Raw genomic sequence first — 14,186 nt, forward strand, 5'->3', positions numbered from 1 at the left:
TGTTACTTTTTTATAAGCCACTTAGCCCATAAATAGCAGAATCAAGTGGCTGAACAGGAGAATTTGAAGATTAAGGAGGAATCATCAGGGTTCTTAGCTAGAGATTAAATAAAATACTCAGATACCAAAGGATTGCTAAATGGTTTAAGATTAATGCTAAGCTTACATCTCCCTGCATTACATGTCCTGTACCTTGCTAAGAATATTATTTCCTTGAGGACACAGGTATCTTGCAGTGTTCCTTTTATGGCAATACTTTGATTGTGGTCCTTTCACCTCTTGCCTCAAATGTTGGCCTATGACTCAGCCCTTTCAAGTGGTGCTACTCCCTGTGCACCCAGAAAAAAGGGAGGTACTGACCCACCTGAGTTTCCCTTCTTCTTGTAAAAATGTTTGAAGGAGCAGGTGAGTCAGTACCACTTTTTCTGGGTGCAAGGAAAAAAATCACTCAAAAAGGACCACAGGCCAGCGTTTGAGACAAGAGATGAAAGGAAAAAACTCCTCAAAATACATTTAAGAGGTTCTAGTTTCAGCCTGACAAGTAATTCCCCAAATTTACTAGCCCACAGTATTTTTTATTCACCTGTTAACCATTCTTTTATTTCACAAATTTATTGTACACAATAAGGAAAGAAAAAAGAGGAATTGTCTTCCAGTTGACGAAGTCTTCACGTGAGCAGGCAAGAGACCATTTACAAGCCACCTTAATTCCTATATGCTTTCCTTTGAATAACCAAGTCATTTAAAAAAAACAGGGAGAATGAGACTAGACAAGTTTCTACCTCTTGTCCTTCTCTAGGACACTGAAAGAACTGTCTTAACCTAACCCTGTTTAAATATGGAAGTTAAAACACTTCCTCAATTGTCAGAAAAGTGATGAAAAGATACAAACAAATATAACTGGTACCGAAGCAATTTACTGTTGAAAAGGTCAAAAATATTTTTGGAAACTAAGAGGGCAATTGAAGACTAACTCTTCAATAGCTACAGCTACAGCAATAGCTACAGTTTCAGCATTAACAAAGCATCATAGAGGACTAAAACTGAAAACTGATTAAAGCTATTCTTTTGTTGGTGTGGGAAGGAGAAGAATATACCAAAGAACAAATACCAAAAGAATTCATGTCTATCAGCCTTATCAGTCAATGAATGCCAAAGAACATCAACAGTGATGCTGAATGATGAAAGAAGTTGGCAGTGGTTAAAGTAAGAATAAAATAAAATCCCACTGTAATATAGTACAATTCACAAATTACCCTCCTAATGAGGGACCACACTTCCAGAAGCCTCTCTATGCCTGTAGCGTCTACTGCCAGTACAGACAGTCAACGTAGAAGAGACTCATTCTAATTCTATCCCCAGCTTCTGTTAAGGAAAGAGCTGCAGTGCACTTACTAGCTCCCCCTCCCAAATGAAACAAGAGCAGCCAACTTCAGAAAGAACCAAAGCAGCTATTTCCTTTGGTCCCTTCTGTCAGTATGTGAGGTGCAGCAATTATTTCCCTGGCAGAAGTGAAGAGCAAGGTGAAGGGTGACGGGGGTCCGGTTGTCTGAAATTGTGGTAACCAAATGATGGCTCAGGGACCCTTCCTTCCATCCTCACTGAGAGTGTAACATGTGAATCACCTTGTTTAATCTCCAAATAAAGGGCATCGATCTTGCTATAGCATGATATAGCACAGATTTGCAAGACCAACTAATTCAAATGACCACATGACAAATTTCACTGGGATGATACCATGCAAAAAGTCTCACCTGCACGGCTACATTCTGCTTCCCTGCTTCCTGCATCTTTTCCATGCCACATTTCTTGATCTCATTCTTCCTCTTGTTGTTGTTGTCCTTCTTCCCATCATTTTTATTGGCTGTTATTCCTTTACTATAATCCCTTCTTTCCCTACCCACTTCCTTAGTCAGATAGCTTCGGCCTTGCTCCCTGTTTACCTCTCGGGGTTTAATGTTCTCTTTGAATGTCACCATTGGCTTATCTCCTGCATCACAGCTGCTGCTCAGGTTTCGACCTGTTGACAGCACTGACTTAAGTCCTGGGCTCCCGTCTGCAAACTGTGGCTCTGCTGCTTCCTGCAGAATGTGACTCTGTTTCAATTCACTATAGTCATCAAGCAGCAATTCTGGGATCTCTGTCAAAAACAGAAGTTTCCCAATCTCATTTTCACATTGGATCAGCCTTTAACAGAAAGACAAAAGGAATTGACACATTAGTGATTAAATCTTCAGGTACAAGCCAACCATCTCATGCACAAAATTAAATAGAAATTACCGTATTTTTCGCCCTATAGGACACACTGGCCCATAGGATGCACCTAAATTTTTTTTGGGGGGGGGAGGAAATAAAGGGGGGGAATTATTCCCCCCCCCAGGCATGGGGCTGGGGCAGGGGAAGTCCGAGCGTCCCCCACCCCAGCCCCCAGAACAGGCAGCTCTCTGCAAGCCATCGGAGGCCAGCGCAAAGTTGCGCCGAACTCCCACAGCTTGCGGAGAGCTGTGCGAAGCCCGCTCTGGGAGCTTGCGGGGCTGGGGGCGGGGGAAGCCCGAGCTTCCCCCTCCCCCAGAACGGGTCCCATAGCAATCCCGAAGCTGCGTGCAGCTTCGCTATCGCTCTGGGAGCTTGCAGGGCTGGGGGAAGCCCGCCCCCAGCCTCCAAACCACGTCGGGAGACAGCGGGATGGTGCGCTGCGCCTCCCCGCTGTCCCCCGAGCTTGCGGGGGACAGCGGGGAGAAGCACGCTTCTCCCCGCCGCCAGCCTCCAAACCAGGTCGGGGGACAGCGGAATGGCGGCGTTTTGCCTCCCCGTTGTCCCCTGAGCTTGTGGGGCTGGTGGTGGGGCTCTCCAGGCTTCAGCGAAAGCCTGCATTCGCCCCATAGGACGCACACACATTTCCCCTTCATTTTTGGAGGGGGAAAAGTGCGTCCTATAGGGCGAAAAATACGGTAAATAGAAAGCAAGCATACAAGCTTTCTGATGTCAGACACAGTTTCTGTGAATTGAGGTGACACAAAGGGAGAGATGAGCAAGCAGTTTGTACTTGTAGTCAGTGAGTTAGCCTAAGAAGGAAGCTTTTAAAGCAGCCAGGGAGACCGCCTCACCCACTTTGGCCTATTGATACAAGGAGGCTCCTTTGACCAGAGAGAGGTGGTGGAATATTGGCTAAATCCTTCAGGTTACCACCTCAAGTTCAAATGTGGGTTGAGTTCCAATATTTGTGATTAGGAAAACTGTACTATACCACTTCAATTCAGTTTTCAAACTTGCAACAGAGCAATGAAGCCACTCCTCACACCGTTACTGCTAACATTGTTGGCCTGCTCTGCGACAACTAACAGGAAGACGCCCATCATTACAATACTTCAGTGTGGTTCCCAGGTCCTTTCAAATGCAACAGGCTAATAAAAATTTAGCGACTGGGGGAGACAAATGATAATTTCGTGGACTTATTTGCGTGGCCAGGAGTATTTTGGGGATTGATGAAGACTCAAGGAATCTCATCCAATTTTAATGCTCAAGCCTGTGTCACTGTTCCCACCCCACCCCCAAACTTAATTTTCCTAAGCCTCCACAAAACGGAGAAAAGATGAGTGAGGTTAAATCAAGTCTAAAAAACTTAATACAGAGCACAAAACTTCAGTTTTCACCTTGGAGAAAAAGCATTTAAAATGTATAGCAAAAAGTCAACAATGAAACTAGCCTAGGTCAGAGAGGACCTAGCCTACAATTCTCTGACCTATCAACCCCAAGCTAGATGGAGTAACACTCTGATTCAGCACCATTAATCCAGGTCTGCCACTTCTGTGTGCATGAAAGTTATGCAGATTACATTACTGACTTCAAATTAAAACATATAACTTAAGTTCTGCCCTAGTGATTCAGTGTAGATTTCCAGCACTGTATTAAGTGCCAAGCAAGCTGCCCACACCTTTAAAAATTGAAGTGTTTAAAATTATGTACATTTTTTGTAACTACCATGTTGCCACACATTCCTTAAACTGTGTTAAAAATAGTGTCAGACCGCACATCTTCATTTAAGCTCCAATAATGTTCAACTCATGTCAATAGCAACAAGCAGCAGCAGAGAAGACTATGATGCACAGAAGAGTGATGGGTGATGCCAGCAGCTGTGCAGATACCTTGGCTGGTTGTCAGCAATCCATTTGCCTGTGAAGATCAGACGCTGTTGCCGTATTTGCCGGTGCTGCCCTTCTTTGTCTCCTGAAATCCCCTGATGGCCTTTCGAGAAATCCAAGTTCCTAGTTGTTGCCATAAACAAAGAATAGAAGTCGGATTGAAATGGAAAGGCAGGCACAAGGAGATGTATGCAAGACCAAACTAAGTTGGTGGAGCTTAAATGAGACTTCTGATAGATTTATTTTCAGTCTGTATACCAACCTGAGAAGGTTAGAATGCTATTTAAAGGTAGTTTGTGACAGTGTTTCACAGATAAATATCAACACAATATGTTTCTATGTTTCACAGCAGAGGGCAAAATCTCCAGCTATATATAAAACCTTGTCTCTTCTTTTAAGATTGCAAGTCTGTTGGAGTAGGGGCCTGTGAAATCTGTCCTTTGTAAAGGATCATGTATACAGATGGCGCTAGAGAAACAAAACAATTCACTTCCCTTAAAAAGGTAAGATCCCTTACACCCGATTCCTAAATCTGTTTACTTCCAGGTGGGTAAGCTTAGCATTGCAGTGTAAAGGCCTGGCCAGGTGTGACCACCCCCAGAGGACGACGGTAACACAAGGGCAGAACAGGAGTGGACTTTGGGTCCTTGTATTTCTTATCCCTCAATTAACCAGAGAAATCTGGTGTTTATTTGAACACAGACTATTCCTGGTACTGCACTGCAGAATAGAAATCACCCCAAGTTCACTTGGTACTTCCTCCTATTGTGACAGGAGCAAGGGAGAGTGCATGATCCCAATATTTGCTTCTAACCTGCCCTTAGAAAACTCTGAGGGCAAAGAAGTGTCTGAAAGCCCCCAACGTCTGAGCTGGCAACAGAGAGGGCCAGATTTGCCCCAAAGGCCACCAATTGTTAACCCCCACTTTTCAGTTAACTTTCAGACTCTTGTCGCATCAAAGTTCCAGTGTCTTATCCTTGTTCCTGTCCTCCATGTCTTCGCCATGCTAACAATAAATATCAAAACATGAAAATACACGAGACAGGATTTTGGAATTTTTCCTAAGATATAATCCAAAATAAAAAGCTGTCATGAATGCATTTAAATGCACACTTGGATATCTCAAGCTATTATAGTGACTCTCCTATACTAATGATAATAATGCCTTTATTGTCAATGTGCAACCTGTGTACAATGAAATTAACCGAGCCTCCCCCCCCTTCCCCACAAACACTCATGCAGGGGAGACCTGCAGCTATTGAAGTGATTGTGGGAACTGCATTGCCAAACCAAAGTCTCTGTTGGGCTGGAAGAGAGGTATCTTTCTATGACAAATGGAATCACACTGCCTAAATTCTCCTCCTTTTCTCACATTAGCTTCCAAACAGCAAGATTATCAATGTAACCCGTCACAAACAAAAAGTTGCAACCTCCAGCAGTGACTCACCTGAAAGAGGGTCTCAAAGCTAAGAATCCCTGCAGCTCAAACTCTTCTGGGAGAGGGGTGGCTAGTGAACAATCAGAGAAAAAAGAAGAATAACTATACAGGACTGCATTCCTCACCAGGTCTAACCCCCTATTAAATTAGGATCCAACACAGTGAAAATCAAGCACTTTCAAGGCTCATGAATTTCTATTGAAGAGAATCACAGAATCATAGAAACACTGAATGCAACCCTTTACAATGCATTCTCAGATAAATGGAATATATAATTTATATACTATTTAATGCTGGAGTAGGCTTCCAAAAGCAGTTTGCAAAAGAATAAAAATAAAGATACACAAAGCCGTTAACATTGCTAATATACACACTATAACAGAAATGTTAAAGCAATACAACAAGTAAGAGAGTTAAGTCAAGAAAATTGTTTATTTGCTGCAATTTTAGCTAACAGGTTGAAAAAAGTTTTAAGTGAGTCAGTCTATAGCGACCAAGAAGGTTTTCTACCAGGTTGACAAAGGAAAGACAACATAAGAAATGTAATTAATTTAATTGAGTACCCGGAAGTAAAAAATGAAAAACAAGCAGCTTTACTTTTCTTGGATGCTGAGAAAGCTTTTGATAATATCTCTTGGTCATTTATGATCAAAGTGTTAGAGACGATGGAGATAGGTAATAATTTCTCAGCAGGAATTAAAGCAATTTATACCGATCAATGCAAAGAAATAGAGGAAAACAATAAAATGGGAAAAACCAGAGATCTGTTCAAGAAAATTAGAGATATGAAAGGAACATTTTGTGCAAAGATTACCATAATAAAGAACAAAAGTGGTAAGGACCTAACAGAAGCAGAAGACATCAAGAAGAGGTGGCAAGAATACACAGAGAAATTATACCAGAAAGATATGGATGTCTCACACACCCCAGGTAGTGTGGTTGCTGACCTTGAGCCAGACCTTGAGTGAAGTCAAATGGGCCTTACAAAGCACTGCTAATAACAAGGCCAGTGGAAGTGATGACATCCCAGCTGAACTATTTAAAATTTTAAAAGATGGTGCTGTTAAGGGGCTACACTCAATATGCCAGCAAGTTTGGAAAACTCAGCAGTGGCCAGAGGATTGGAGAAGATCAGTCTACATTCCAATCCCAAAGAAGGGCAGTGCCAAAGAATGCTCCAACTACCGCACAATTGCACTCATTTCACACCCTAGCAAGGTTATGCTTAAAATTCTACAAGGCAGGCCTAAACAGTATGTGGACCGAGAACTCCCAGAAGTGCAAACTGGATTTTGAAGGGGCAGAGGAACCAGAGACCAAATTACAAACATGCACTGGATTACAGAGAAAGCTAAGGAGTTCCAGAAAGACATCTACTTCTGCTTCATTGACTATGCAAAAGCCTTTGACTGTGTCGACCACAGCAAATTATGGCAAGTTCTTAAAGAAATGGGAGTGCCTGATCACCTCATCTGTCTCCTGAGAAATCTTTATGTGGGACAAGAAGCTACAGTTAGAACTGGATATGGAACAAATGATTGGTTCAAAATTGGGAAAGGAGTACGACAAGGCTGTATATTGTCTCCCTGCTTATTTAACCTTTATGCAGAATTCATCATGCGAAAGACTGGATTGGATGAATCACAAGCCGGAATTAAGATTGCCGGAAGAAACTGTTAGCATATAGTTCTGTTCCACCTTAAAAGGGAAGAGGCATGACTGTTGTCTGTCACATGCCTGTTTACTTCCAGCACAGGCTTGCTGGGAACTTCCGTTTATATATTGCTTTTGTGTTGCTGCTGTTGTGCTTGGACACGAAGGGAAGCAGACATGTTTTTCCTTTGTTCCTGAACTATGCTGAATAAACGCCTGTAAATAATGCTTACACATGACTCTGTCTGCCTCTTCCACTGTGAGAAGATTTATTCACTCTGCTGATAAGAGAATGCCGAGTCTCTAAACGTATCTGAGGCTCGTGTCGCTGATTGATGCTGTACTGGAGATCGCCCGGCTGCTAGCCAGGGCTAGAGCCAGCTGGGGGCCTGCCTGATGCCCCCATCTCCCTGGCAGTATCCCAACAGAAATATCAACAACCTCTGATATGCAGATGACACAACTTTGATAGCAGAAACTGAGGAGGAATTAAAGAACCTCTTAATAAGGTTGAAAAAAGAGACAGCAAAATATGGTCTGAAGCTCAACATCAAAAAAACTAAGATCATGGGCACTGGTCCCATCACCTCCTGGCAAATAGGAGGGGAAGAAATGGAGGCAGTGAGAGATTTTACTTTCCTGGGCTCCATGATCACTGCAGATGGTGACAGCAGTCACGAAATTAAGAGACAGCATCTTAAAAAGCAGAGACATCTCCTTGCTGACAAAGGTCCATATAGTTAAAGCTATGGTTTTCTGAGTAGTGATGTATGGAAGTGAAAGCTGGACCATAAAGAAGGCTGATCGCCGAAAAATTGATGCCTTTGAATTATGGTGCTGGAGGAGACTCTTGAGAGTCCCATGGACTGCAAGAAGATCAAATCGATCCATTCTTAAGGAAATCAGCCCTGAGTGCTCACTGGAAGGACAGATCCTGAAGCTGAGGCTCCAATCCTTTGGCCACCTCATGAGAAGAGAAGACTCCCTGGAAAAGACCCTGATGTTGGGAAAGATGGAGGGCACAAGGAGAAGGGGACGACAGAGGACGAGATGGTTGGATAGTGTTCTCGAAGCATGAGTTTGACCAAACTGCAGGAGGCAGTGGAAGACAGAGTGCCTGGCGTGCTCTGGTCCATGGGGTCACGAAGAGGCGGACACGACTAAACAACTAAACAAAAACAATACTGATCAATCTGCACGGGTTTCAAAATATATACAGATAAAACAAAAATGTTGGTTAAAAGCATGGATGAGCAGTCAAAAAAGACCCTAGAAAAGATACGCCTAAAAATAGGTTAAAAAGTAAAATATATGGGGATTTGGCTGACAGTGAGGTATCTCAATTTATTTCAAGGTAATTATATTAAACTATGGAAAGACATCAAGAAAGAATTGGAGATTTGGGGTTGGATGAAGCTTTCACTGTTGGGCAGAATCTCAACCATTAAAATGAATGTACTACCTAAGGTGCTGTTTTTACTCTAATCAATTATTATTATTATTTTTAAAAAAGAAAATTGTGTGTGTAATCAGGGGCATCTTCAAAAGACTGTAGAATGTCAATACAGATTCTATAGCACCAGTGCTACCAGTGAATAAACCTACCTCTGCATTACCACAAGCTGATAATTTATTTCAACATTTATTTCAATTATTTGCACACTGATCAACCACAGTTGTCTAAGCAGTGTACATCAGGCTGCAATCATCAGGCTATGGACAAATAAGACAGAATCAAATAATTGTAGAGTTGGAAGGTGCCTCAAGGATCATCTATTTCCAACCCCTCCAATGTAGGAATCCCAGCTACAGCATCCATGACAGATGGCCATCCAACCTCTGCTTAAAAACCTCAAAGGAAAGGAAGTTCACAGCCTCCCTAGGGAGACTGTTCTTGGTCTTATTTACCAACACAGTAATTTAAACCTGAATACCTTACCATTAGGGCAGGAGAGGTCTTCCTCGTGAGGCTGAAAACTATTTAGCAGGGAAATCAGCCAAGGCCAAATACTGCAAGGCAAGAAGAGCAATTTTAAATTTGTGTAATATGCCAATGGTTGCTTTCACAGCTCTCCCGCTCCTTCCTTCGATACACTTCCCTCTGTGCCTGAACAGCCTCTGCTACCTCCACTTCCGGTCTATCAGGTCTTCTCCAAATCCATATTTTATCTGCAATACCCACAGTGCCCTTGTTGTTACATATTACATCTCCTCTTACTAAGAACAGCCTTTGCAAATTTCCTTTTCTGGATTGTGCCAGCTCACTATTTGCCCTAAACATTAACACACTAGTAGAATTTTATGGAATGCCCAAACACTGGCAACCACATGGAACAAAAACAACCAAAGACTGTTACATGCAGGCGTCAAGTGGAAGAATTCTGTTTTACAAGGCTGAATGAAATGGAATTGCTGCCAGACCTCATGATTGTATATAATGTAGCATCTTGTAATGGGAAGGCTTTGTGACTCTCTTTTGCAGAATATCAATTTGACTTTGGAAGGTTTATAGCTTTGTTTACTTGCAAGTTACACAGTCAAAAAGTACTGAAAGCTGTTTCAAAAGCCAGGTTTAATGAAGATCCTGTTGGAAGCAAGATGTGGACAGCATCAACCCAATTGAGTTTGTTCTTGTTTCATTTAAGAATATGACTGGTAATGCAGAGTTAGTCATGTCACAAATTATGCAGACACATACCTCTGCTTGCCATTGCTCCCCGACAACTGTATGATGCATGTATCTACAAACATGCACTGCATTCACATTCTACATTTTAAGGTATACACCTAAATATTTTAACTATGTAGCCCTGGCACCTATGTTGATGGCATTTTGACATCAAGCATTTACTTTCCTAAGCTTTTAAAACTCTTGATTGTTTTAGCTTGGTCATTGCTTTATAATGCTGATTTGGAATAGCTAAGTTTGTGGTTGTATCTTTTAATCTTGTTATTTTATCTTTAACTTTGCAAAGCATGTCCCGAACCTCATGTTTACAAAGCATACTGCACCCTCAGAGCGGGATGAAGAGTGAACCTGAATGATAAGGCCTTCCAGAATTCTCCACACTGTATGTGGGCACTAGTGGAAATGGCAGTGGGGTAGGGCATCCAATACTTGTGCGCACACATGGGAAATTCTAAAACAGTTGTTCTCAGAAAACTCAGAGATTTCAGGTTAATTAATGTATGAAACTCTACTGTTTGTACTGGTGGATGAAGGAAGTGATGGGCTAGGAGCTGAGGGCTGGAAGGAGGAGGCGCCAATCCCATTGCTTCCTTCAATGACGTTAAAATATTACAACTGGATGCACAGTGGCATCCAAATTTTGCACATGGCAAAATTGGGGAGGTCATTTCACCAAATATCCTCCAGAGAAGGACTGAAATTCTACAACAGTTCAGGGGGCACTTGAAAAGAAAATAATCCAACATTTGTCAGAAATTGCCTTTAAGTAGTGTTTAAATGGGACGCGGGTGGTGCTGTGGGTTAAACCACACAGCCTAGGACTTGCCGATCAGAAGGTCGGCGGTTCGAATCCCCGTGACGGGGTGAGCTCCCGTTGCTCGGTCCCAGCTTCTGCCAACCTAGCAGTTCAAAAGCACGTCAAAGTGCAAGTAGATAAATAGGTACCGCTCTGGCGGGAAGGTAAACGGCATTTCTGTGCGCTGCTCTGGTTCGCCAGAAGCGGCTTAGTCATGCTGGCCACATGACCCGGAAGCTGTATGCCAGCTCCCTCGGCCAATAAAGCGAGATGAGTGCTGCAACCCCAGAGTCGGTCACGACTGGACCTAATGGTCAGGGGTCCCTTTACCTTTAGTGTTTAAATGATCATTAACAGCCAGTCAGAATGTGGAAAGCAAGGGCCATGCCTCTCTTATCTCCCCGTCATGCAGTCTAAAATGCTGTAGCTTCAGGATTATGTTTCTGAGCAAATCCAATTCTATGCTAAATTTTAAAATACGGCAGGCTAGATGATTCAAAATTATGCACATTTACAAAAAAGGGGGGTGGGGTGGGGAGGGGAGGGTTACTTTAGGAGTAACTGTAGCTTCAGCTGTTAGCATTAGCATGGATAGTCTTGGGAAGCACTGGAGAGACGAGCACTATAGCTTCCACTAACACTTCTGAAGCAAAAGTAGCATGACAATGAGCTTGCAACCAGGAGCAGAAACCCTGGTTTTATTTTCTATCCTCTCCCTTTATACTTTTGTATCTACTTTACCTGCTTTTCTCACAACCTTCAAGAGTCACGGTGAACTTCTCCTACTGAGTAAGGCTACATACACTTCTGCAACACATTATAATCTAGCCATCAAAATTTCCCTTTAAACTTCCATCTGTACATATTAAGTACTACCACCAGTGCTGAAACACACACACTCCGAGTAAAACAAATCAAACGTAATTGCTGTAATTGAGGAAGCCAGCTTATTAGGAAACATCCAGAGTGTAAACAAAGTATGTAATTTGTGCTTTATATAGAACATAAAGTGTGGTGCACTACAAGATGTCACCTACAGTGATGCACGCTCTTCAGGTCAGGTTTCAGAACCACATAGTGGAATAAGCAGTGTTGATTAAGGTGCTATCACCCAGTCTTTAGCAAATTGCTGCCCCGCCGCCCCCGCCCCCACCCCCAGCTGTATCTATTTAATAAGCATCTCCTTGAATGAGTACAGCCAGCCAGAATATCCTCAAAAAGACTACACAATTGCCAACAACTTCTGGACCAGGGGATGATTATTATAGCACATATATCAAGTACAGGAAGTCTCCCACACTGGCACAAGGCACTGTGGATGTGCCTCTAGATATTTAGAGTCGATTACAGTGGGGAAGCATCACAACTGCCCACCTTAATTATTGGGCATGCACTCACAGATAAGCGTATAACATTGCCATTGGAGCTACGTACAAGGGCAGTTGTTTCCCATATTTATGGACCCTAACAAGGGGCAGTTGGGGCTCACCATCCTGGGAAGGTAGCCCCTCTAGGAGATGGAACACACTGATCCTAAAACTATCCTGCCTTGTGAGGTATCTTCAGGCTATCCAGAGTGGAGTTGCTAAGACAGTTGGATGGTTCTGTTTCTTGTGAGGCTGAGAGGGGGATCTTGTTGTCTGGGCAGCCCAGGACCTCCATACACACTGGTCAGGCTTGCTCCCTGGGGAGGTCACTTCAGTGCTGTAAACACAGCAGTTTGACTTCACCCCCAGAGGCGCACTCCATTCTCTCTCTCGAGACAGACAGATGCCAACAACATCCTAACAACTACATGCTTTAAGCCTAAGAATACAGGTAAAGGTAAAGGTACCCCTGCCCGTACGGGCCAGTCTTGACAGACTCTAGGGTTGCGCGCCCATCTCGCTTAAGAGGCCGGGGGCCAGCGCTGTCCGCAGACACTTCCGGGTCACGTGGCCAGCGTGACAAGCTGCATCTGTCGAGCCAGCGCAGCACACGGAACGCCGTTTACCTTCCCGCTGGTAAGCGGTCCCTATTTATCCACTTGCACCCAAGGGTGCTTTCAAACTGCTAGGTTGGCAGGCGCTGGGACCGAGCGACGGGAGCGCACCCCGCCGCGGGGATTCAAACCGTCGACCTTTTGATCGGCAAGTCCTAGGCGTTGAGGCTTTTACCCACAGCGCCACCCGCGTCCCTGAAGAATACAGGACCTTATGTGAATAGGCCTCAGCCCAAGGTTACATTTAATGTGAAAATATTCAACACAGGTGTGGAAACCAAACAAACACACACTCTGGGACACACTCTAACGTGATGTAGGCTTTACATACTTGTTAGAGAATAAGCCGTAAACATTTAAAATGAAGGCAATAACAGTGTCCCAACCTGTTGAAGCTAAGCAGGTCTGCTTAGCACCAGGATGGGAGATTGCTGGGAAACACTATTTAAACCAAACTGAATGCCATCATGGAACGAAGGTGGCATATAAGTCAAACAACTAGTACTGCACACATATGATAGCCACCATCTCCATTCAGGGAGAGTAAGTGCCACATTGGTGGCTGGAAATTCTGACTCAGGAAAACACTTTAGAAAACTACTTTCCCAGCCTAGGTCAAACTCACAGTATCACTCAGGCAAGTAATCACTGTAGTGGCTGCCTAGAATAAATAGCATATTTTAGGAGAGAGGTATAGAAAAACAGTGAGTATTGAAGAACCTTGGAAGCAAGTGGAAGAATGTATCCTGCTTCTGGAACTGACTGGGTTATTTATCCTGCTGGAACAGGATAAAATTATCTGTGCTGCTGGGTCCAAAACACATTGCTAACAAATGGGTATGACGCTGGAGACCATGGGTGGGGGTGCTTCTGAAAAGCAGGTAAGATTCAGGGAGCAGTTAGCTCACACAGAACTGAAGGTTGCAGTGATCCCCACCCTTACTGACAACTTCTGTTATAGGCCCAGTTAGCACTCGGAAGCAGTTCCAGAGGAAGTAAGGTAAAGGTAAAGGGACCCCTGACCATTAGGTCCAGTCGTGACCGACTCTGGGGTTGCGGCGCTCATCTCGCTTTATTGGCTGAGGGAGCCGGCGTACAGATTCCGGGTAATGTGGCCAGCATGACTAAGCCGCTTCTGGCGAACCAGAGCAGCGCACGGAAATGCCTTTTACCTTCCCGCAGGAGTGGAACCTATTTATCTACTTGCACTTTGACGTGCTTTTGAACTGCTAGGTTGGCAGGAGCAGGGACTGAACAACGGGAGCTCACCCCGTCATGGGGATTCCAACCGCCGACCTTCTGATCGGCAAGTCCTAGGCTCTGTGGTTTGACCCACAGCGCCACCCGCGTCCCTACAAAGGAAATAAGTATAAACCTGTGTATTCATTGGCTCAGTAATCCTTACCACCACCCTGAAATGTTTTGCAGATATTGCAGATACAGGGTTGCAAGTAAAATGTGGTGGCTTGCCTAGGACCACCGAAGAA

At 43.8% G+C, this 14,186-nt stretch overlaps 1 protein-coding gene across 4 annotated transcripts in view; it reads right to left on the reverse strand.

Moving 5' to 3' along the window:
• Positions 1–14,186, reverse strand: part of SMG7 (SMG7 nonsense mediated mRNA decay factor) — a 75,065-nt gene that overhangs the window by 20,899 nt on the left and 39,980 nt on the right. For all 4 annotated transcript variants that reach the window (XM_053391099.1, XM_053391103.1, XM_053391102.1 and 1 more), the window contains 4 exons: positions 9,173–9,243; positions 5,590–5,650; positions 4,146–4,265; positions 1,755–2,187 (listed from right to left, as the gene is read on the reverse strand). In XM_053391099.1, the coding sequence (XP_053247074.1) occupies positions 1,755–2,187; positions 4,146–4,265; positions 5,590–5,650; positions 9,173–9,243 (685 nt within the window). The remainder of the gene's footprint in view (positions 1–1,754; positions 2,188–4,145; positions 4,266–5,589; positions 5,651–9,172; positions 9,244–14,186) is intronic.

The sequence above is a fragment of the Podarcis raffonei genome, chromosome 6 (assembly GCF_027172205.1).
Source record: "Podarcis raffonei isolate rPodRaf1 chromosome 6, rPodRaf1.pri, whole genome shotgun sequence".
Lineage (NCBI taxonomy): Eukaryota > Metazoa > Chordata > Lepidosauria > Squamata > Lacertidae > Podarcis > Podarcis raffonei.